At 41.4% G+C, this 22,912-nt stretch overlaps 2 protein-coding genes across 4 annotated transcripts; both read left to right on the top strand.

Moving 5' to 3' along the window:
• Positions 1-3,485: 3,485 nt before the first annotated feature.
• LOC112562363 (NADH dehydrogenase [ubiquinone] flavoprotein 1, mitochondrial-like) lies at positions 3,486-10,184 on the top strand. The gene is given in 14 exon segments (XM_025235601.1): positions 3,486-3,676; positions 4,066-4,148; positions 4,837-4,926; positions 5,303-5,451; positions 5,614-5,747; positions 5,948-6,012; positions 6,124-6,231; positions 6,599-6,724; positions 7,161-7,226; positions 7,484-7,650; positions 8,166-8,319; positions 8,679-8,733; positions 8,887-8,996; positions 9,396-10,184. Coding segments are annotated over 14 exon segments (1,434 nt in total). The 5' UTR covers positions 3,486-3,630; the 3' UTR covers positions 9,477-10,184.
• Positions 10,185-12,613: 2,429 nt separating this feature from the next.
• On the top strand, positions 12,614-22,334 carry LOC112562362. 3 transcript variants are annotated; one of them, XM_025235598.1, is made up of 3 exons: positions 12,614-13,318; positions 20,204-20,353; positions 20,560-22,334. In XM_025235598.1, the coding sequence occupies exons 1-3, from the start codon at positions 13,087-13,089 to the stop codon at positions 20,712-20,714; spliced, it is 537 nt and encodes a 178-aa protein (XP_025091383.1). In that variant the 5' UTR covers positions 12,614-13,086; the 3' UTR covers positions 20,715-22,334. The 3 variants fall into 3 exon arrangements, with proteins under 3 accessions (XP_025091383.1, XP_025091382.1, XP_025091385.1); XM_025235597.1 differs by lacking the exon at positions 12,614-13,318 and adding an exon at positions 16,107-16,821; XM_025235600.1 differs by lacking the exon at positions 12,614-13,318 and adding an exon at positions 18,304-18,967.
• Positions 22,335-22,912: the final 578 nt, after the last annotated feature.

The raw sequence follows: 22,912 nt of genomic DNA, 5'->3' as shown, positions 1-22,912 counted from the left end.
ACAATCCATGCAATTACATGATGGGATCGGTTAATAGTTTCCTCTGTATATACCAGACAAAATATTCCTTACAACACTAATGATGCGTTCATAACAACAAAAACAGAGAACTTGTGTGTGTGTGTGTGACTATTGTGTGCGTGTGTGAGAGAGATATCAGGTTTTCGTGGAATTGTTCCGAATTTTATTTCACTATCTGCGGTTGAACACAACATAGCGAACTCCAGATCTGGTCTTGTAGACATTAAGTGTAATGGAAATAAATTAGTTTAAAAAGTGCACTTTCATAGGCCAATCTTCAGGAGAAAAACAGTTTAAGTAATTGTAAGCAAAGCACGGGAATAAAAGCTGTTTTTCTCTGACATGTCAAGGGTGCATTCAGCCTGTTCTCTTTATTACACAGGACAATGCGAAGGTCATGGGAACTGGTCGACATGTTGTTATTTGACTGACAAGCAATGATCATGGTAGCCTTCTTTTTATTTCTCCCTGACCACCGACAACTACACCCACTGCAACTAAACTCACTTTCTTTAAGGGTGGTAATTCAGTCTGATCTGATTTAACCTCCAGTGCCCATAGTCATGAATCGAGGGTAAGTTGTTGCCCTGGGACAACATGGAAAATTGAAGGAAAAGCGTCTTGTTTCCAAAATTATAAATAATGTATACACCCAGCTGTTGTACCCTCAAGCTGTAGTTATAAAATGGTGGCAAAGGTGTCATAGGGTTAAAAAAAAAAGCAATGTCTGTGGAGTCTGGAAACCGCTTTACAGCTTTGGAAACAAGTTGCTTCTTCTTGAGTTCCAACTTTTGCTTCAGGGAAGCGACTTACTCTCGCTTCATCACTACGGACCCAGTTGCCGCGAACAGAAACAACGGACTAGCGGACCGTGGCCTCTGTCTCCCCCGCCTCACAGCTAGCTCCTGCACACTGAAAATGTTGTTTGGGTTATTTGGGTGGTGGTGGTTTTATTCGAGTTTGCTTTGATCAGTTCGGGTAGATTGGATATTCCTTTAGCGTGCGAAGAGATGTGTGGACAGGAAACAACGACGATGAAAGCTGCAGCACGGGTTACCTGCTCCTACCCCGTCCCCCTCCACCAGCTGTCGCACTCGCACCTCTTCACACCAATCAATCCTCTAACATCGCAAGGTAAACATTACACCCTTCAAGTGCGCTTTCTTAACCACAAGAACCAGTAATTGGCCCTCGGCAAAGCAATCGTTTTATATGTGAATGGAAAGCATGGACACAACCTGGAAAAAAAAGAAGAAGAAGAAAGAAGAACAAAAGCTAACACAAAACAAGAAGTTCAGGTCGAACTGCGGCTTAAGAATGACAACACTGCTGCACATAATTGTTGGTGAGAGGAAAACAACCTCGCTGGTGAAAACAGTGAACGACCTTTCATTGTCAGTTCTCTCTCCACGCTCTAGTTGTCTTCTTCGTAAATTTGATGTTTTGGGGTGACTGCGCACTCACCAAGATGGTTGAGTATTTTATTCACCTGTCAATCTTCACCTGTGACGTTCGTTAACTAGCCTTGAGCGAGATGCCAAACGTCATCACGGATAGGCGCGGTAGCGCAGTGGTAAGACTTTTCCTGTCGCCACTATGTACTATTGTGGTAAACCACCTATACATGCATTCATGCAAGGGTGATAAAAATGAAACAGCGAGTTTAACTCCTTTTGTTTACTCAAAATCTATTAATTTTCAAAAATGTAAATTTGTTTCTTCTTTCATGTCGTGTTCACCAACGCGTATTTCTTTTTTTCGAAAACCAAGATTTATCGTTGAAAACTCGATCCTAAATTAACCCACTAATTAACCGTTTTCTGCAGGACAAGATGAACCAAGGCCAATGCGATTTGAATGGCATGTTCTTGTGAAAGCTTAATTCTGACGAATCTTCATCGACGCAGGTTAATCAGCACGCGGAGTGTGCCCTCTGGTTACTTGTTGTTATATTTAACTCCGTGCTGTTAATGAGTGCAGGGGACGAGTGATAATTTTCTAGATGGCGCGTGAACCACGAGAGCGTCGATCTGCACTTAGCACTGGATCCTTAGTTCGGTCGCAAAGTGCGCAATGCTTTTTTTTTTTTTTGTAATAGAAGGGCGCAAGAAGTCTGTTTGTGGTCAACTCATCGATCTGAAAACCGTGCATCAGTTTTTTAGTGCTTTTATCTCTTTAATAACAACTTTTGATCTCATCGAGCAAATGTAATGAGCAGATTTTCAAAGACATCCGTGCAACAATTCCAAAAGACGCGCGGCGTTTGATTTCATGAACAACGCAGGCAGTTCTTTCCCTTTGAGTGTTGATTACCGCTATCGCTATAAACGGCTAACATTCGAGCGAAACAGTTGGGGGGTTTTTTCCCTTTATAATCGGGTTACTTTCATTTTAAAATAATAATTCCCACAATTTGAGTGCACGATGGTGTTTAATTTTCAAGATATAAGTCTGCAAACATCTGCATTTTCTGAACTGCCACTGGGAAAGCAGACGAAAATTACACTCACACACTGGAGAGCTCCGTTGCTTGTGAGTAAGTGTTTGTAACAGCTTCGCTGTCCCTGGTGTGGTGTGAACTGATCAGTTCAACAAATTTAAACATGTCAAATGAAGAAATATCGCTCAGGTTGTCGCGATCAAGAAGCGATTTTCTGGCCAGAAAATGAAAAGGCTAAGTTTTGAATAGAGCCCTACGATTTAATTCTATTTAAAAGCCCAATTAAGCTTGACTTCAGTTAAAAAATAAAAGGTCCAAACCAAATCCACTCAACAGACTTGTAAGTAAGTTTTCTTCAGATCAAAATGTAATGGGTGATAATCACGGTCATTGCAGTACACGTATATTAATATTATTTTTCTCTCTTGTAAGTGGTGCATTATTGAGTTATAATTTTTCCATGTGATTAGTGCCAATATATATCTTTAGGACATGACAAGGTAATTCCATCTGAGTGTAGAAAAGAAAATTCAGCAACAGTACATCGTGTCTTGATCTCCTTCCTTTTTATGAATTTACATCTTTCCTTTACGAAATTGAGCTCATGCAGACGACGCCTTTTTATGACGTCTCTGCGTACCCTTGTATAACCCTACCCCTAAGGGTACGGGCTGAGAACAGCGGCAATAGAGTAATATATTTTAAATAAGAGAAAAAAACATACATTCTGTAAGTTATATATATATATATATATACTATCATGCAGTCCAGAAATTATTCTTGAATATAAGTGTCAAACATCTATACTGTATATATGACCTGCTTGTCCCAAACGTTCATAAACGTTTGCAAGCGCGTACCTTAGAAGAACACACCCCTATTCAAGAGCCGGAGAAAATTGTGGACTTCAGCAAATTAACGATTTTAGGCTATATTTATCAGTACAATTGTGATATTTTACTCCGGATTTTTTTTTTTTGCTTAGTGAGAATTGTTTTTGACTATATTTTATTTTGCTTTATTTGTGTTTCTTTCTGCGGGACTGTCATACAATGGGCGCCTCCATACTGTAGGTTACGTAAAGGTCGACATTACCTATATAACCCCTATCGTTTCGGTAATTCCAGCGACTACATATAATTGTGTCACATATATTTCAGTAAACAGTCATGGCGAGTCTCTCCCGACTTTCGCCTGTGATTGCACCATCATTAGGTGAAGTATTTGGCTATCATTGGTCGCTGAAAGTGAAGTAGTGATTGAATGGCGTCCGTTGTGATGTTTTCTACTCGTGCAGTGATTAAGAAAACTCTTCTAATATTCGCAGCGAGTATAGCAATTACTATGTAACTCATACTCAAAATATTCCTAGCATTATTTCACAATTAAATAAGAAAGATGTGAGGTGAATTGTTATAAATATGGATAACTGACAAATAGGTTGCATAAACTGCAGTCGTAAGTACGAGTAAACATTTACAGCTTTACGCTGTTGGTTAAAACATCGTTTAAAATTATGCAGAATCGCATTTAAAGAAATTATTAAATATAAATTATTGATGGCTTGTTTTGCATTTTCTGATCAGATAATTTGTTTTGTTTAGCTCGGAACCAAACATGGGCGCCGGTCACTGTGTTTTTTAGGAATAATAGTACAGCTCAAAAACCAACCCCAAAGGTAGAGAAGGTAAGTTTCAGATGGTACCAACAGTGCAATAATACCTAAATAACTATAGTGTACAAAATACTTGTTACCATATGCATGTTGAGAATGTACTGGAAAATTTCCTTCATTAGATGCCTGTAAGAACTTACAGCATAAGTGTTTTCTGTAACAATAACAATGATCAACTTTATTTGTCCCAGTGGGCAATTTGAACACGGGAAGGTGCTCTAGTTACAGTAAAAGTTGAAAATAAAAGTAGAATAAAGTTTGTTGCAAGGTGCAGCGTTAAGAGTTACAAGTTATACATAAAGCATCTACTTAACACTAAAAGACATCCATTTAGTCAACACAAATTTTAAAGATATGTCATAAATTATGGTGCTTAGTAATGACATGTGTGTTTAGGGGGATGAAGGAATATTTCTAAATTTTATTCTTTTTCACACTGCAAGATATTGGTTTAACTGCATTTAAGCATTTAAATCCATAATTGTGTCCATAATTATTTGCAGTTGATTCTATGCACAGATGGTGCACACAGTGAATAAAGTTAGTCATCATTTTTTAACACTGGGTGTCTAATTATATTTGCAATATTATTATTAGTATTTTTCATAATTGGAACCTCAGGATAATGGACTGGTGCTGTTTTTTTCAGAAACATAATTTTCTTAGAAATATATAGCTTACCTGAATTTCATATTTACAGACAAAGTTTGGTCCATTGAGTGATGAAGACAGAATTTTTACAAACTTGTATGGGAGACATGATTGGCGCCTTAATGGGGCATTAAGCAGAGTAAGCACTTTTTTTTCTTTTGGAAGTAAAAAGTAGTATTCTGAGTTTTTTTTTAATTTCTGAACATCTTAGGCTAAATGCAAAAAAAAAAAAGTTAAGCCTTAGATGAAAGGAATATTTTATACCTTTATAAATAAAAGTTATCTGATCCCTAGATGCTTGTTTTTTTTTTCATAATAAAAATTGTGTATTTTTTATTAAAATAAAGCTTAAATTTTATTCAATTGTTAATATAGTGGTTCTTGATGTCAGATTAAATAATCTGCTTGTTTGGCAGTTGAAAATTAAGAAACCTATGCCATGAAGAAGAATTGTTTCTTATAGAATAAACATGGTCAGACATTTGACAGCCCTGAAAAAACTGTCGGTATTTTAGGGAGACTGGTACAAAACTAAAGAGATTCTCCTCAAAGGCCACGATTGGATTCTGAAGGAGATTACTACATCTGGTCTTCGTGGTCGTGGTGGCGCTGGCTTTCCAACAGGCATGAAATGGGGCTTCATGAATAAACCTTCTGATGGCAGGTAAGTTTTATTAATTATAGAAGTGACACTCACTTTAGCAGAAACTGGTAATTATGTTAACGCTGAGTTTAAGTTAGAGCTTATGAAATACTCAAGTAAGGGGTACTTTTTGTGTTGTCGTGTATACCTCATCACAGGTCATTATTTCTAATGCTGTATCAGGCCCAAGTATCTGGTGGTCAATGCTGACGAGGGTGAACCTGGCACCTGTAAAGATCGTGAGATTATACGACATGATCCCCACAAGTTGATTGAAGGCTGTCTGGTTGCTGGCCGGGCTATGCATGCTTGTGCTGGTCAGTCATAAATGTTAATTATGGATTGTCTTATTGTCCAGTTACTTGTAGTTGTAGGATCTAGAATAGAGAAATCAATTTTTATTTTTACACACACACACACTCTTCTTCATATCACCATAATTACAGACAAAAGAATTACAAGTGCCATTATTCAGCTTCCTTTTAAACATGCTAATTATCATTGTGTTTCTGTTCAGCCTATATCTACATTCGTGGAGAGTTCTACAATGAGGCTTGCAGTTTGCAGGTGGCTATAAAAGAGGTAGGTACTAAATGGTTTCGTCTCAGTCCCTTTCTGTGCCAGTGGTTTTTGCATCTTTTAATACCTAGGCGTGCACATTACTCACTCATGGTGCTGTGTATCTCTATTCAGGCATACGAAGCAGGCCTCATTGGGCGGAATGCTTGTGGCTCTTGCTATGACTTTGATGTTTTTGTGCACCGTGGAGCTGGGGCTTATATTTGTGGAGAGAGACAGTAAGTTGCAACTAAACCATCACCTTGTTTTTAAGGACATTTTTTAGGGTTTTGTTTAAATGAAATGTTTGCCTATTCTTTTTTGTAGTTGTAAATGCATTCTAGACAAGGCATTGGAATGAGAAAGAAGAAATATGTTAGATTTCATTAATTTGTAAAATGCTTTGTTCAAGAGACTTTCCTTAACTTTACCAAAGTTGAAAACCTGGCAAAGCACATTCTAGGATTGCAGGAAAAGGAGATAATTAGGGTGATGGCAGCATCATAGACTTAAGGGTTAGTGGAGTTGTATGTTGCTGTTGATTGTGCAAACCGTATTGTTGAAACCTGATCGATGCATTGATCAAATGATTGTTGGCCTCCCTGTTTAGGCACTGATTGAGTCGATTGAAGGAAAGCAGGGAAAGCCCCGTCTGAAGCCACCCTTCCCTGCTGACATCGGTGTCTTTGGCTGCCCCACCACTGTGTCAAATGTCGAGACTGTGGCAGTTGCACCAGTTAGTGTGATTTTTAAATGATCATGTTTGTGTTTGTGGGTGGATGTGAATGTGTGGAAGATCATGTTTACTAAAGGTATGTGCGTGAGAGTTTACTATATGTACACTTGTGTATGGAAGCAACTGAAACATCTAGTTACACTTATTAGTAAGACACTTTGTGCACAGTTGGGGACATGGACAAATAGGACAGTGTTATTTCATCATTTAGAAGGTAATTTAATTGTAAAAGAAAAGGGTTTCCCCTTTTGAAAACATGTTTAAACTGAATACTTTCACATGGTGTTGACATTGTATTCTTAATGTGCTAACTGAATAAAAGTAACATTTTAAAGAACATATAAACTATAAGTATGTCAGGTTTTTAAGAGACACCTTTGATAGATTATGTACAGCTATTGAATGTGTTGATTAATAAGGTAATTTATTATTATAGACCATCTGTCGGCGGGGAGGAGAATGGTTTGCCAGTTTTGGACGTGAACGTAACAGGGGCACAAAGGTATTTTTTACATGCTTCATAATAAAATTTTATGACAGATACTTCAACTGGAAAGGTCTAGAATTATTTAGATATACATTGCTGGGTATAGCTAAGACTGTTATGAAGCAAATAATTCAGTTAGGGGAGAAAGTAACAGCATCTTTGTGCATGCATATCTTCAGATAGCATTTTTCAGTTGGTTTATTATTTTTCTGTGTATTTGTGCAAGTATTTGTGCAGGTAAGGGTGTGTATAAGTTGTAATTTTTGCACCAGCTGTTCAACATATCAGGCCATGTTGTCAACCCAACCACTGTTGAAGAGGAAATGTCAATACCTCTGCGAGAACTCATTGAAAGACATTCAGGTGGTGTCATTGGAGGCTGGGATAATCTGCTGGCTGTTATTCCTGGTGGCTCCTCCACTCCACTAATCCCCAAGAGGTAACAAACTTTTTCCACACATGAAATCAAGCTTATCTGCATGTGTGCATGTCATTTTCATTCAGTGTATTTTAGACATTGTAGGCTGTTCACTGGGTGCTGTTTCTGTGAAAATTGGTGTAGCACTGTTCTAATGGCAAACCACTGATTCAACATCTCTCTTGCCATATTGTAGCTTTTTTGCCAGAGTGTTCTTTTGTTTTGTTTTGTTGTTGTTTTTTTTTAATCTCAGTGAAGGCATGTTAATGTTAGGACTGTGATAGTTGGCTTCAACTACATCGCAGATGCCACAGGATTTGGAGTGTCAACATTTCTCTTAATATGGATGATTTTAATATAAATGGCCTCCAGTTTGTGAGCAGAATGAGTGTTATTTGCTCAAATTTAGGAAATAATATCATGTATTAGACCAAACCTGGCCATTCTAAAAGGCATTAAATTTTAAAACTGCTCAAGTGCAGAGTGTTCGTTGGGGACTTTGTTGCATTAAAATGCAATGGTGGACTTTGCTGCAGTGTATGTGATGATGTGCTCATGGACTTCGATGGGCTTGTTCAGGCCCAAACTGCCCTGGGAACAGCAGCTGTCATTGTCATGAACAAAGATGCTGATGTTGTGCGCTGCATTTCACGACTTATTGACTTCTACAAGCATGAAAGTTGTGGCCAGGTGATGATAATAATGCAAAAGTTCTTGAACAGAACATTCCATGTTAGGCTAGTAGAGATAATTATTACTTTGTTGCTATTTATATTACAGTGCAACATTATTTTAAAATCAGTATGCATGTACATCCTGAGCTATAATGATAAAAGATGGAGTATAGAGGGATAAGAATATGATTGCTTGAGCAAGAAAAGAATGTGATTAAAGAGAAAGTCTAAACTAATGTCATAGAAGCAACCTAAAAAGTAACATACATTTGTTTCTTGAGAGTCAAGGTATGAAAGATGCTCTGGAGTTAAGAAAGTAGGCTGGTTTGTGTTTTTCATCAGCAACATGGGTGAGAATTTGGGTTTTCATTTCAGTGTACACCTTGTCGCGAAGGAGTGACCTGGATGATGAAGATCATGCAAAGATTTAGTGAGTGCTGTTAATGTATCTTATTTTAGCACACTCTTCATTCCTTAGTCTGCCTGGTAGGTTGAGTACATGCATTTACGAATCTCTCGTCTTTTTCATCTTCCATGATACCATTTTCATCCAAAAAGTTCAGTATTTTCATGCCATTTTCAGCCAGTGGTAATGCCCGAAAGGACGAGATTGATATGCTGTTTGAATTGAGCAAGCAGATTGAAGGACACACCATCTGTGCTCTTGGTGACGGAGCTGCCTGGCCTGTTCAGGTGAGAATGAGGGATAACGTAACCTTAGCGTGGTACTATTAGCGTTATTAGCTTTGACTGTGAGTTAACTAATAATAAATTAATATAGCACTTTTCCCGACAATTAAGACTGGCTCAAAGTGCTTTATAAACTACATGTACGTTGTGCATTATTGGATGTACACATAGCTATCTGTCTTGGAGGTTGCATCAACACAATGTCAGGGAAGAAATATGGAGCAGGAGGCACAATTGTAGACAAGATCAGAGGGTCAGTCTACAGTTGTTGACTTTGCATAGATTCAGAATCTCAAACAAGGAAAATGGTCGATGAAAACATGAAAGAATTAATCATGCAGCCACTCACTTACATCCCATGTTAGTGTTAATTTATTTTATCACCACCTTTCTTTTTTTCAGGGACTTATTCGTCACTTCCGTCCAGAGCTTGAACGTCGCATGGAGGAGTACAATAAGCCGAAGGCAGTTCAGACAAATTAAGTGACTCCTAGTTTTGCCTAACCTTGTTACTGTTGGACTGTTTGTTTTATTTAATAAGACACCATTCAAAAAATTTCATAAAATCTTATATGTGTGTGCATCTGGACATCAGAAAAACTGGTAATAAAATCAAGAAAAACAGCAAAAATGATTTCTCCAAAAATTCTACATGTTCTGTGGCATTTGGGGGTTTATGTATAAATTGTAGTGGTAAGAATGGGTGGAATTTGCCAGGTGTTTCTGTATACTGCGTTTAATAATTCCTGGTTCACATTCAAGGCATTTGATGCAGTGCTACACTATTCACAGACAACTTTCATTAAATGAGAAGTACTTCATATATGGCCGAAAAGAACAAGCATGAAATAACTTCTCATTTTTGACAAATTTTTAATTTATCCAGGTATGCACATGCATTCAGATGAAATGAAAATGAATACATCATTAGTAACCGAACTGCTCATTATAAAAAAAATTAAAGAAAACTGCAGACCAATAGTTTAGCACGCATTAACACCACCTTGAGACACTTGCCTTTTACTGTTGAAAGAAATGTTCTTTAACGGCGTAGGGGTGAGGGTCAGATGCCAGGGGAGAATAATCTGTTTGGAAAGAATGAGGATAACTGCTAAGCCATAAGATATTTTTAGTGGAAAATCAGGTTTATACTTGTATTCTTGCATTGTAAATAAAGGTGTACAGGAACCATCTGTGTGTGTGTGAAGAGAGAGAATGGGTCATTTAAGAAGACAAAAGCAGCTCAGAACACCAATCTGCATAAAACTTTATGGGGTATGTAGAACGGCAAGGCTTTGCAAGCTGCTAGAATGAGAAAATTAAAAACATTTAGGGGCAGGTAAGGAAGCGGTCAACCTTGTCACTGACATACAGTCCACTGGTATACAGTTTTGAGGTGGGCATATTTCCGCGTACACTAAAGCAACAATTCCTTGAACTGAATACTTAGCGTGTCAAAGCTGAATAAATAAAAGGGAGCCTAAGTGAAGACAGCAAAAGAACCTTGTACACTATACTTAGGGAAGCGGATATCCGAGTGGTGAGAGCGTTAGCGTCGGAACTGAGCGCAGCAAACTTTCCTCGGTTGACCCACTGGCTGGAATGGGTACCTGACACCTTAGAGGGTTGGGGAAGGTAAGGCAGCGAGGGAGAGGAGATTGGCACCGCCCTCTTGTAAAGCTGGCTGCGAGAAAAGTGAGGTTTCTAAACACCTCACCTCCGACGACCTCAAAAGATGAGGGCACGACCTTTACCTTAACACTGTATTTGCGAAAAAAGAGCTTGTTATGATGCACGCCCTCATCAGAAGCTGCGCTCGAGCATCGAGTCGGGAGCAGGGTGTCTGTACCCTAACATTTTGTAGAAAAGAAAATCTCTGAAACTGAAAGTGCTGATGTCGACGAAGCATCACGCCGCTGAAACCAGAGACGTCCATCGTCTGCTGTAAATGTTGATTTTAAATTAGTCAAAGCTTTTTTTTTCTTGTTTGCTATGTTTAGAACATTCAGGAGAAACTAGGTCAATTATTAACAATGAGACTAATATTGCTAACAATGTTCTGATGGCGATTGCTTACTAGCACAGACGTGGTTCAGACAGTCTGTGGGGAGGGGAACGTGCGCATGTTGTGGACATGCTCGCGGTGTGCTCAGATCATACTTCCCAATCTTTTTTTTAAAGGACACATCAGCCGACATCAAAACCAAAAGAGGTCAAACATGGTGAAGGTGGCTTGCATGCATAAGTCTCCGGTACTCAGACCAGGAGTTCATCAGCTGGACCGCCCTGTAAACTCCATGAAATGGTCTGCTCGCTGCTCATAAGGTGAGGTACACTCCCACCCCTGCCTCTCTCATACCCGTCCAATCCGCATCACTCTGTCACGCTACGGGGTACCAGCACCACGTGACGTGTAGCACGTGTCTGAACGCGGCCCGGCGAATATTCTGGCGTCAGCAGCAGGGCGCGGGATGTGGATGCACATGCGTAGTGCTGGAGAAACACTTATGGGCAGAAGACAAACTTACAGAAGCTGGCCAATTCTTTTCCTTCCTCCCCCGGTCTGTTTCTTTTTTGCTGCAGCCAATTCTTGTAGTTCCTTGATCTTCGCTGTTTCGGCTCTGACTTTCGTCGTCACCATCAAAATGTATCAAATACACGCTGTACCACTATCCATCAAATGATGTCCCATTCTGCGAAGAAGAAACTGACCAGAATCTTCCACAACTCCGCGAAGTGTATAGGTCTCCCTGTCTCTGCCATCCCTGAGATCGCCAACACTCAGACCACTGTCTACCACCCGCCTCGACGGCTACAACGAAATGAGAAATGGCGAAACACAGACTGCAACCTTCTAGCACAAGCATGCACTGTACTGAGGGTCTGGTGGCACTACACAGTCTCTTTGTGGTGAGGGTAGTGAGAGAACGTGGATGCTGTACTGGCTTCAGGGCTGACATCATCTAATGGAATAACATGCTGTGCATATTAGGCAGACAGTTTTGTCACTTAGTCTGTTCAATCCAAAGTCAGAACTGGAAATGAAAAATGTTTCCTGCATTAAATTTGACATGCTTTCCTGGCAAAGATCCCTTACAGACTAGAGAAAGAAAAAACCGCCGGCACTTTGGGCGTTCCTGGAGTCAGAGGGGTCGGCCATAACTCATACACCATTAGCGGCGTCATGAACACGTGACTGAATGCCACCTTGCAGGTGTTTTGTATGATTTTTTTTTAATCGTCGGACTTCAAAATTTGTAGGACTGACTTATATTTAGTGGGCTTTAGGCTGAATTACACTCAGATTGGGTGGCAAGAAGCTATCGAGGGACTCATGTGAGCATTCGACAAATCTTGGTCTACGTTGGAAGAAGATGACAACACGGCAGACGTCTTGGAATCACTTATAAGGGTAGAGGAAGTAGGTATGTATGCGACCTAACAGTATGTAAGCGTACCCAGACAAATGTACGCACACATAGACAAACAGGCAAAGTACGATGAAACAGTTACGTGGTCGTTTCTTGGTTATCTCTGTGAACAAGTAGACATGCATGCATATAGGTACCCGCAACCTCACTGGTTTACCCCCCACACACACACACACACGTATGGAACAAAGATACAGGTATATTGTCGGGAGAAAGATGGCGAAGAGTAACTGCTGATGGCCTGCTAGACGATACTAGATGTTCTCCTCGTTCTAATCACACATACACGCTACTCTTTGTGTGTGTGAAAGAGAGAGACTAACAAAAACTCATCAAACAATGTCAGACGCCAGCATCATTCACATTCACATTCACTGATTACAAAACGAACACACTAAACGACGTGCGTCCCAGGTTACACAGCACACCGCCTGATGAGTCGTTAAGCTAAATTTAGTAACAAACTGATAAGTCCGTCCGTCTTCTCTCAGAAAAAGGGGCGTGAAAAACAGCATCCCCCCACCCCCTACTCACCCTTTCAACTCCTGTATCATTACCTCCTGCTCCCTGCCTCTCAAAATCGCGTTGAAACGATGGCCGGAGCGCGGCGCAAAGCGGAAGTGGAAGGGCCACACGAAAGCTGACGGACAGGAAGTAGTGTCATGGCGGACGTCCAGCTGATGATCCAGGTGGCCTTCGTCTGCATGTGTCTAGGCTTCCTGTTTCACCTCATCGCCTTCACCGCACCTCACTGGCGCAGGTCTTATAATGTCACGGCCTCCAATGCCAGCGCCAACATCAGCTACGGCATCTGGCGGCAATGTCTGCTGCCCAGATTTCGCCTCCAGCGGGGCACCTCTGATGAGGACAGGTGCGGACCCTTCCCCCTCACGGGTAAGTTCACACACTCTTGCCCTGGTTGTTTTGTGACTGTGCACACCCCCTATCGCAGAAGCGCTTGCACTCACACACCTGTGCGATGTGCATGTGTTTGTGTGCGTGTTTGTGTACTTGCGTGCATGTGCTCGCCTTCTGCTGCCATCAAACTTCACAATCTTGTACGTCTTCCAAAACGCACGCACCTAGCAACGACAAAGAGGTTAGAGGTTGTACGAGTCGACTCTGCTTCCAGTGTGTTCCGACGATGCCAGCTTGTAGCTGGGTCACTCTACACCTACACACCTTTGGCAGTCGAATGTCTTCTCAGCGCTTTTTCTTTCTTTTTTTTTTAACACCCTTTCTTGTGGTGCCATGGTTACCATCCACTTTATTTACTTTGAAATTTACCGCTTCCGCCTCTCCGCGCTAAGCTCCGTACCTGCTTCACCTGGTGCGTGACGTCAGTGCGCGTCCTCCGTCCAGGTGTCACGTCGCAGACATCTTGGATCTGCATTCCTACGTCTGCGAGCGTTGGTTTGAGCCTCGCCACCCATCTCGCACCCCGGCCTTGGCTTTGCCAACAACTTGCCAACAGCGAGTATGCACGTCATAGTTGTGTTTATGCCTCTGTGTTGGGCGCGCGTGCATCATGCAGGTCCTGTCTGCTGACGGCTCCATCCTCCGTCTCGCAGTGCGCCCCGGGAATAAGGGCTACACTGTAGATCGGCGCATGCGCAGTGCCAACCTTATCAGGTGACTTCATCAGGCATCCGAACCATGCAGAGAAAGGGTTAAAAAGATAAACCAAAGGTGTGACAAATGTCTTCGTCAGTCAAGACGATGGCTCTTAATAAAGTTGAGAGAAGATATCTTTATCAATTGTGAAGTAATTCACACGGAAACATTTATTTTACATTAGAAAGAATTGAAAGTTCTGATGGGTGTGGAAGTGATAAGCATACCTGCTTATGCCCGACAGACCTATGGTTCATCCGAAGTATATGTACTCGGATTACGTATAAGAATAATGTATTACATTGCAGTACATTCCTACTTTGAGGTTATAAACAATCAAGAAGACAAAAGAAATGTGTTCAGCCTTCTTTCATCTATTAATTTAGCATTTGTAAGCAGACCCAGATGACTGCTATCTTTACACCACCCCTCAGAGAAAAATTAACTAAATAAACGTAGAGAAACAGCTTACCTTGCAATGCTTTCTGAAAAGCATAATGTAGTCTTGTTTTGACACGTGTGACCTGATTTTCGGTTGTTTGTGTGTGTGTGTGCATGTGTATAACATTGTTTCACCCTGGCCTGAGTGCAGACGATCTTGATTAGCAGTTGTGCTTGTCAGGTCTCTCCATACCCCTATCTTACCTGTACGGCGCTCTGCCAAGGGTTTGGAGGAGTATTCACAGTCAATTTGTTTACATAAAGTGTCTGTAGCCTTTCCATTTCATTATTAGTTCTCTCTCTCTCTCTCTCACACACACACACGCACACACAGACACACACGTTTCTATTCAGAGACATAGACTGGAGTAGTAAAGGCAGTGTAAAGGCCAAAGCCAGTGTTCATGTGTTCACTACATCACTGCCACAGCATCTTCTACAGAACACATCAGTAGTGGTTTCCTAATGTTGTCAGAAAAATATGTTGTAGACATTTAAATTATTTGGTTCTTGGCGTTTTCTCCTCTTCCATTCAACTCCTATAGAACAAGAGGAAAAGTTCCCACAGACACTAATCATGTTGATGGGCTAGGCTGATGATGATCATCATGATGATCATGATGATGATTGATGATGATGATCATGATGATGTCTCTGTTGTGATATTCCTGAGACTTACTGGTAATGCATTCCAAATGGTCGGTTCAAGTGGACTATTTTAACAGCAGTATTTTGAGTGCAACCTTACAAGAGTCCGAAAAAAATATCAAGCAGAAAATGTTTATTTCTTTCTTTCGTCTATAGATGCTTCTGGTGTTTGAATTGTGCTTTTTCACCATCTTCTTTCGTTCCTTCCTTTACTTCCTACTCTCTCAATATTCTCCTTCGACTATCTCTTAGTCTGTACCCTTCTGGCTCCAAGTCCAAGTAAAATTACAAAAGTCACTGCAGCGTGTTACTCGTCGGTGGTTTCAGACAGGCATCTTGCACCTGCAACAAGTTTGGCCAGTCGGCCCACATTTTCCAGGTTGCCGTCAGTCTTTGTCTGGGGTAACGAAAGTGGTCACGTGTCAGTGGTTCGTGCACGATCTAAACACAACACGCTCATGAATCTTTGAATTAATTGTCTTTGACCTTTGCCCTTCAGCATCCTTGATGTTTGTATTGCTATCAGAAACGGTCCAGAGGTGGAACAACTCTTGCTCTACGTGCGACAGGTCTACGCCCCTCTGTGTGTCTGTGTGTCTGTGTGTGTGCCATCCACTGCTTCTCGTGTACACACGGTTGACTGACTGACAGACCGCTGTAACCCTTACCTTTCTTGAGATCGTTAACCTCGACTGACCAGGTGCATGCATATCCCTTAAAACGGATGTTTAACCACTTGCTAGTTAACCAAACCGTTTACTTTAGAAAAAAAGGAACGTTTATTCTCAGGTGTGTCTGGTTCTGACCACATACAAATACCTGCTCGCAATAAAATAATGATCAAGTGATCTTAATCAGGAGAATTTGTGAGTCTGCGCTGCACCATTACCAGAAGTCGGCTTGCTTCCCTCTCTCGCACTGATTCGATGCGTGCTGCTGCTGCTGCTGCTGCTGTTGCTGCTGCTGTTGTTGCTACTTTTATTAGCAGTGCCAGGGAGTGGCTGTTGGGTTGCCTTTTGGCTGACATTGCATCCCGCCACTGTACACCATCGCTGGAGCTGGCAGCCAGCTCGGTCTTGTACCTGTTGATGGGCGGCTTTTCAATTCCGTGCACTGCTGTCACGATTCAAACTGCAGCGGGGTGGGTGGATCACCTGTTGAACAAGTGAAACGAGTGCTTTGACAACCTAGAAAAGGAACACCGGAGAAGTTCGGGATCTAGAAGTCAGACGCTGTAAGAGAAGAAGACTGACCGGCTTCAATAGGACCGACTGCAGAGACATTCAACCCACATCACCTGCTGAAATCGGTATAAAGTGTGTCTGGATTGAACTGTAAATCAACGCTCATTCTGTATACAGTCCGCCTGGACAATCACAAAAAAGGAAATTGTGAATTAATCACGGATATAAAAGAATTTGATCAGTAAGTGAGGTCGGACACAGAGTCTTGGTCAAGAATGGCGTCCATCGCAACTCCGCTGATCGTGGCTTTTGTTCTGCTGGGCATCGGGTTGCTGCTGCACATCATCGGATTCGCTGTCCCTCAGTGGCACGACCAGGAGTGGATGACGTCAGAGCGTTACCTGGTGAGGGTGACCTATGGCCTCTGGCGCTACTGTTACAACTCCTGGCACAGACGTAGTATGGATCCGGAGGTGTGCACCAGCATTGTGGACAGCCAGTATGACAGAGGTAAGAGGGGGATGGAGACACATGCCGTCCACACACCATTCCCCATCTACCCACTGCTTTGATCTGCTGTTTGCGTTGTGTTTCCGGTCTCGAGTCATCAGTATATCTTCCTCATTCCCCTTATCTACTTTGTTTTAATTATTTTACCTTCTCTCTCATCGACCCCACTCTGTTCTGCCTCTGTCTGTGTGTTTGTCTTCCTGTCTGTCTATCGGTGTGTAGGGATATAAATTTTATTAAGTGCATAAAAACTGTAGCTTTTATTACTAAGTTTTTTTTTCTTAACCCTTTTATATCTCCTTTTCATCGCCTTCCTTCACCTCCTCCTAATCATAACCATCATTTAAAAAATAGGGACATGGGGACATTAAACATAAGGAACTAGGGCAAGGTATGTGGACACTGAACATCAGTAACTGGGGTACAGCATGTGGATATTAAACATAAGTAACTATGGCAAGGCATTCAGATGGCGAAGCACAAACCGTTTCCACGGTCGCCGTTACCTTCTCTGGGGCCAGGTGTGAAATTTCTTTGAAGCCCGACAAATGCTACACGACAAAAAAATCACGAAAACATTATTTCATGCCGAGGAGACTGATATACGGTACGTCTGTGAAAGATTTTCCATGACTAAGAACAAGAAGAATATTTATCTACCTATCTAACGACACAAAATGCAGTGTCCCGTGGATGTATATGGAGGGCATTGCCGTAGGTAAGTGAATTCTTCGCCAGAAAATTAACTGAGTTTCAATTCGTCCCACTGCCTGTGAAATCAGACCTGCATTTTTTTGGGAATTGGCTTTGAGTTATCGTAACATAAATTTCGCTTGGTTTGTTTTTAAGCTTTTTCAAGCAGGTGTAGATAAGAGAAACATCTGGCTGTGGCTGGTGTAGTCGTTTCTGTGCACGAATCTGTCTACAACGAAATGAGGCGTGCAGAAAGCTGCTGCTAAGAGGGCGGCTGCAATTCTGGATGATGCCAGGACGTTTTCAGGAAGCCCCTGGTTATTAGGTAACGCCCGTCTTGATGGCAAGCATCCAAGAAAGTTTTTATTTTCCTTTCTGTTTGTTTGTTTTTCAGCAAAGCGTGAAAAGGTCAACCTTGGTATTTTTATTTTACTTAAATTACTCGCTCCGTTTCTCACCTCCTCGCTTTTAAATCACCGATGACGAACGATTACACATCCACACCCACCTTCTTCCTCCCACCCACGCACATATTCTATTTATATCTCACTTACAAAGCCATAAATTTATATCTTTGTCTGCCTGCCTGTCCGCCCGTCGTCCGCCTGTTCCCCTGTTGCTGGTACTGTCGCACTCACTTTCCATTGTGTATAATATTTTGTAACCCCCTTGCTTTTACCCTGATACTTGAGTCAGAGAAAGCTTGGCGAGATTGTTTTTCTCGCACTCACCGGCACGTGTAGCTGTTGTCATGTGGGGCGCACGTGGCCGCGGCGCTGCTCAGCAGCAAGTCCTTGCATCAACTCGTCTGCTGACTCAACTCACCACTGCCTCCATCCACAGTAAACAATTAGTCCAATTGTCACAACTTCATTACTTTGTGCGGGGCTGCGGTCCTCGGACAAACCTCGAGTTACTATCCACGAGTCAGAGTCACACTACTTGGAGGATCACGCGCCGCGTTGTTTTATAGGGTTGGGTAGGAATCCAGTCCAGCAGTTTCTTTTTGCACTTTGGTTGTGCTTAAAATTTTTTAACTAATTTTCTTGCTTCTTGTTGTTTAAAATACACTCCGTGAGAGTTAATTAGTTGAGATTTGAACTGACTACAAGAGGTCTACAAGACCGCGGATGAAAACCTCACTGGTGATATATTGAATGAGCAAGCGACAAAAAAAAAAAAAAGGAGGAAGAAGAAAAATAAACGAAAGAAATAGACTATAGTCACTATACCATGGATAACATCAGTTTCTCGCTGAATGTCGCCTTGATACTGCAAGGGCTGGGAGCCTTGTTCGATCTGATTGGCTACGCTGCCCCCTACTGGCACGATGAGCGTTACGTCACTTATCACTTCTACTACGGTCTGTGGAAGCGGTGCGTAGAGAAAGGTCCTTTCGGGACCGTGATCGTGGAAGTGTGCACATCTTTGATCTCGGGTGATCATGCACATGGTAAGTAAACATCTTTACAGAGGGTCGATCAGACAAGTGACCGGTTTTTTTCTGGCTGGGGTTGAGGGTGGGGTGAGGGCGTAGAGGAAGCCAGAGGATGAGGATGGAGATAATAGAAATGCAATGCAGCTGGTTACACTGTAAATACTTTGACACTTTTAAACACATAAAAACAAAATAAAAGGCAAAGCAATACTAACCTGTATACTGTGACTCATAAGATATTAAACTTAGCGTTGAGTTGTTTTTAGACAAATGACATTTTTGTTTACGTTTATGTTTGTGGTCATTGTTACAGTATTGACTGTTGTCATAGACAAGATTATGCGAGGCCTACATGTTGTTATCACATTAAATTTACCTCCATCGCTTCTGCACAGTGTGATTTGACATAAATATGTAGTCACTCGATCATCCGAGGGTTGTGGATTTTTGTTGATGTCTTTTTTTACTGATTTTGTTTTTCGTTTTTTTTTTTAAATACTAAACAAACGACCCTATAGGTATTTTCCTGACAATGTACATATTGTACACGGTGTTATGCACTGTATGGCGAAACACTTCGGGCAACGAACGTAGAAGGAAAGATGGAACGAGCAATCAATTAGACCTGACATGTAAGCCAAGCCTATTACAAGGTATCACGGGGTGTAGCCATATAAAGCTGATCACATGACCACTCTTCATCACCAGTCTGTACAGCTCTGCGCAGAAGGAAAACAAAAGCAAAAGGTCAAAAGTTCATTGTTTAGACTGTGAAAAAAAGTTTGTCCTTGTGCAGCATTAACACTCACTGACATCTGTACGCCACCTGTCACGTGCACTGTAACAGCATACACTCACTGTTTTGGACCGATTCCCTAGAGTAGTTAGTAATAATGTATACTGCTATAATAATAAATAATCGTAATATTTCGCATAATTTACACACATCTCCCTAAAGCGAAACATGAGCCATCAGCCATAGAGAACACATCATTAGAAATAACTGACTCGGCAATAAGTCTCCAATATATCCTTTTCTTTTTTCATGATAACCTTTAGTGTTAGCTATCCAACTAAATTAAAGCTACGTGTCAAAATTCTAATTTATTTCTAAAATCTTTAATTTCCAAGATACGAGCTGTGTGCAATTTAATTTAAGTTTTTTTCCCTTTTCTTCTGGACGCAGCCAATTGTTTCAACAACAGTGTAGTGATGTAGGTCATCTACAGTTTCCATTGACCTTCTTTTCAGGCTACACTCGGGCAACGCAGTTCTTCGAGACAGTCGGACTCATAGCCGCCATTGCGTCCATCGTGCTGCTGCTGCTGGGCGTGTGTGTCGCCACCTGTCGGGATCGCCGCATCTTGCCCATCCTCAGCGGCATCTGCAGCATTGCAGCAGGTTGGTAGAGCATAGGGGTGTGTATGTGTGTGTATGTGTGTGTGTACACGCGCTATTCCGTGTCTGCCTAAGATGGATGGTGGATGGATGGTATCTAATCTTGCCATATTTATCATTATTGTTAACTATTAAACTATTAGTGTTGATTAACTATTTCTGTTACTACTTTTATAACTCTGTACTTTACATTTTATGTTGTGCGGCAGCTGGCTGCATCCTGCTGGGTACAGTCATATTCGGAGCCAACGACGCGGAAGAGGACCACCTGTCGTGGGCCTTTGCTCTCTGCATCGTCGGAGGCATCTTCTTCGGCGTGGCTGGCGTCCTTATCATCGTCGCTTCTGTCGTTCTCAAGCGCTAGAGAACTACATAATTGGCATAGCCGGTCAAGGTGTCATGTCTTGGCAAGTGTGAGAGCTGCAAGTCATTTTGTTTTTCTTTTGAAACCGTCTAAAATTTCGAAGAGTTTCTCCTTCGTTTTGAGCTGAGGTCTACATACTTAACTGTTTGAAGGACATGTAGCTGTCAGAGGTTTAGACGTTGAAATGTCTGAAGTGTAGGTATTTAATTATATAACTAGTCATTTTAACACTGAGGTGAAGTATTTAAAACTCTATCATCACGCCAATTGTAGATATATGCAAATATTTTCTGCTGACAAACGGCTTGCTAACCCTGAAAAAAACCGTTTGTGGGAATTCAGATGTAGCTCAAAAAGTGGAGTAAACAAATGAAATACCTCGAAATAGATTTCTAGTCCAGGCATTTATCTTTTGGAAATTTAAGTATCTAATTGTTTTCGAGCTTGACATTTTAACTGTCTGTGTTCAAGGCATTAAACTGTCTGATGACTAGATACTTAATTGTTTGAGTCTAAGAATTTAATTGGCTAAGGGCTATGCTTTCCTGAAGCTTCCTTTAAATTTTAGTTTTGAATACGAGCAAGAGAAGAAAAAATGCTGAGACAGTATCATGATGACTAGAAAAGGGGAAATTCTGAAAAGTGTAGGTCTAAGACAAAAAGGGAAGTGGGATTAGCGTTTACACGGAGGGAAAGTCAGGTAATGGCTGTTGGTGTGGGCCTGGATGTGTGCACATCGCTTGGCTCATCCCAACTGTTCTGTGCATGTTGCATACAGACTACTACAGACAACAGTGCATGTTGCATGACTACCACACAAGCTGCAATGTCTGGGTTCTAGGCTTCTGCTTGTGTTCAAGATGTGGCTCGTTAAAGATGCTTATTCTGCTTGGCAGGTGTGTTTGTGTGTGTCCGTGAGCGCAAGGATGGATGGCTTGAATGCATTGGACAAGATCCGGGAAATAAGTGTGTAGTTCTCTGTGTGTGGGTGTGTGTGTGTGTGTGCGTGTGCGTGTGAATTTTCTTCGTATTATTATTCATTGCTGTTAGGTTGTATCCGTCCACATCATTTTACCTCTCTAGACGAGTTCTCCACTACATCGCTGCCATTGTATTCCTTTTCCTGTTGAAGTATTTCCTCCCACTGGTGCAGCTATTTGTTTAATTCTCCTTCCTCTGTTGACAGCAGACTTTGCTTGGAACTTGGTTATTCTTAGCTCGCAGCACAAAGTACACATACACACACACAACAGAGCAAACAGTAGCACATAGCAACTTCTAGACATCAGGAACACAGCTCATGACACTTACCTGCTGCTTACCTGTAGGGTACCCAATCGGAGCCTGCTGAGACAGGCAGAAAGATTGATGCTGATTCACTTTTTATTTTCCTCCGGTATGTTCCTAGCGTGTGCGGTTTTGAAACTGTGTGGGTTTTGTTTGGTTTTTCTTTTATTTTTGGTTGATTTTTTTTTTTTTTGTACATCAGCTGTACTTTAATACAGCATCGAAACATATTTTTCAAGGTGGATTTCATATGTATATTTCTGTTGATGCTGCTATTATGTATGACCTGTTGCAAAGCAGTTTGACACATTAAAATATTACTGTTTTACTCCATATCTGTTTATGTATATTTGTGTGTGTTCCCGTCTGTGATTGTGTCTGTAATCTGACAGTCTGACATATAGTAATATGTAATGCATTTTATAGATGTTACCAAGCTAAGTGACTTCTTTTACTTCAGACTAACCTGCCAACGAGTAATGTGTGCTTCGAGAAGACACAGAAAGTTGAAATTTTAGACAGAAAAATAATGGAGAGTGAAAGAAGAATAAGATACAAATAAGAAAGAGGAAGAAGGCAGGAAAAGACAAGGCTGACCCTTGTTTCTTGTCATCAAGTTGAGGCAATGTCTTTCTTCCACTCACTGTGCCTCCATCAGTTTAAAAACCAAAAAGAAGGCAGTCGGCACGGTTAAGGTAACCAGGATTCAGTTGACAGATAGGATTATCGGAGATGACAGGTTGTGTTAGTTACCTGTCCTCGTAATTAATTTTGCGACCTTCGCTTGAGTAGGAAACAAGAAGTCAACGTTCGTCATCTGGACACACGACTGTTACAGTCGCGGGGTAAAAACAACACTGAGTACAACAGTAGGGTCAGTGTGTCAAAAACAACACAAAGTACAACAGTAG

The sequence above is a fragment of the Pomacea canaliculata genome, linkage group LG4 (assembly GCF_003073045.1).
Source record: "Pomacea canaliculata isolate SZHN2017 linkage group LG4, ASM307304v1, whole genome shotgun sequence".
Classification (NCBI taxonomy): domain Eukaryota; kingdom Metazoa; phylum Mollusca; class Gastropoda; order Architaenioglossa; family Ampullariidae; genus Pomacea; species Pomacea canaliculata.
This window is presented reverse-complemented; position numbering and strand designations above follow the sequence as displayed.

Excerpts from the sequence above, each read along its gene's own strand:
- LOC112562362 (XM_025235597.1), top strand. The coding sequence starts at position 16,587 with ATGGCGTCCATCGCAACTCCGCTGATCGTGGCTTTTGTTCTGCTGGGC. Across the intron at positions 16,822-20,203 it reads GGACAGCCAGTATGACAGAG|GCTACACTCGGGCAACGCAG; the intron begins GTAAGAGGGGGA and ends CCTTCTTTTCAG. Across the intron at positions 20,354-20,559 it reads CATCTGCAGCATTGCAGCAG|CTGGCTGCATCCTGCTGGGT; the intron begins GTTGGTAGAGCA and ends GTTGTGCGGCAG.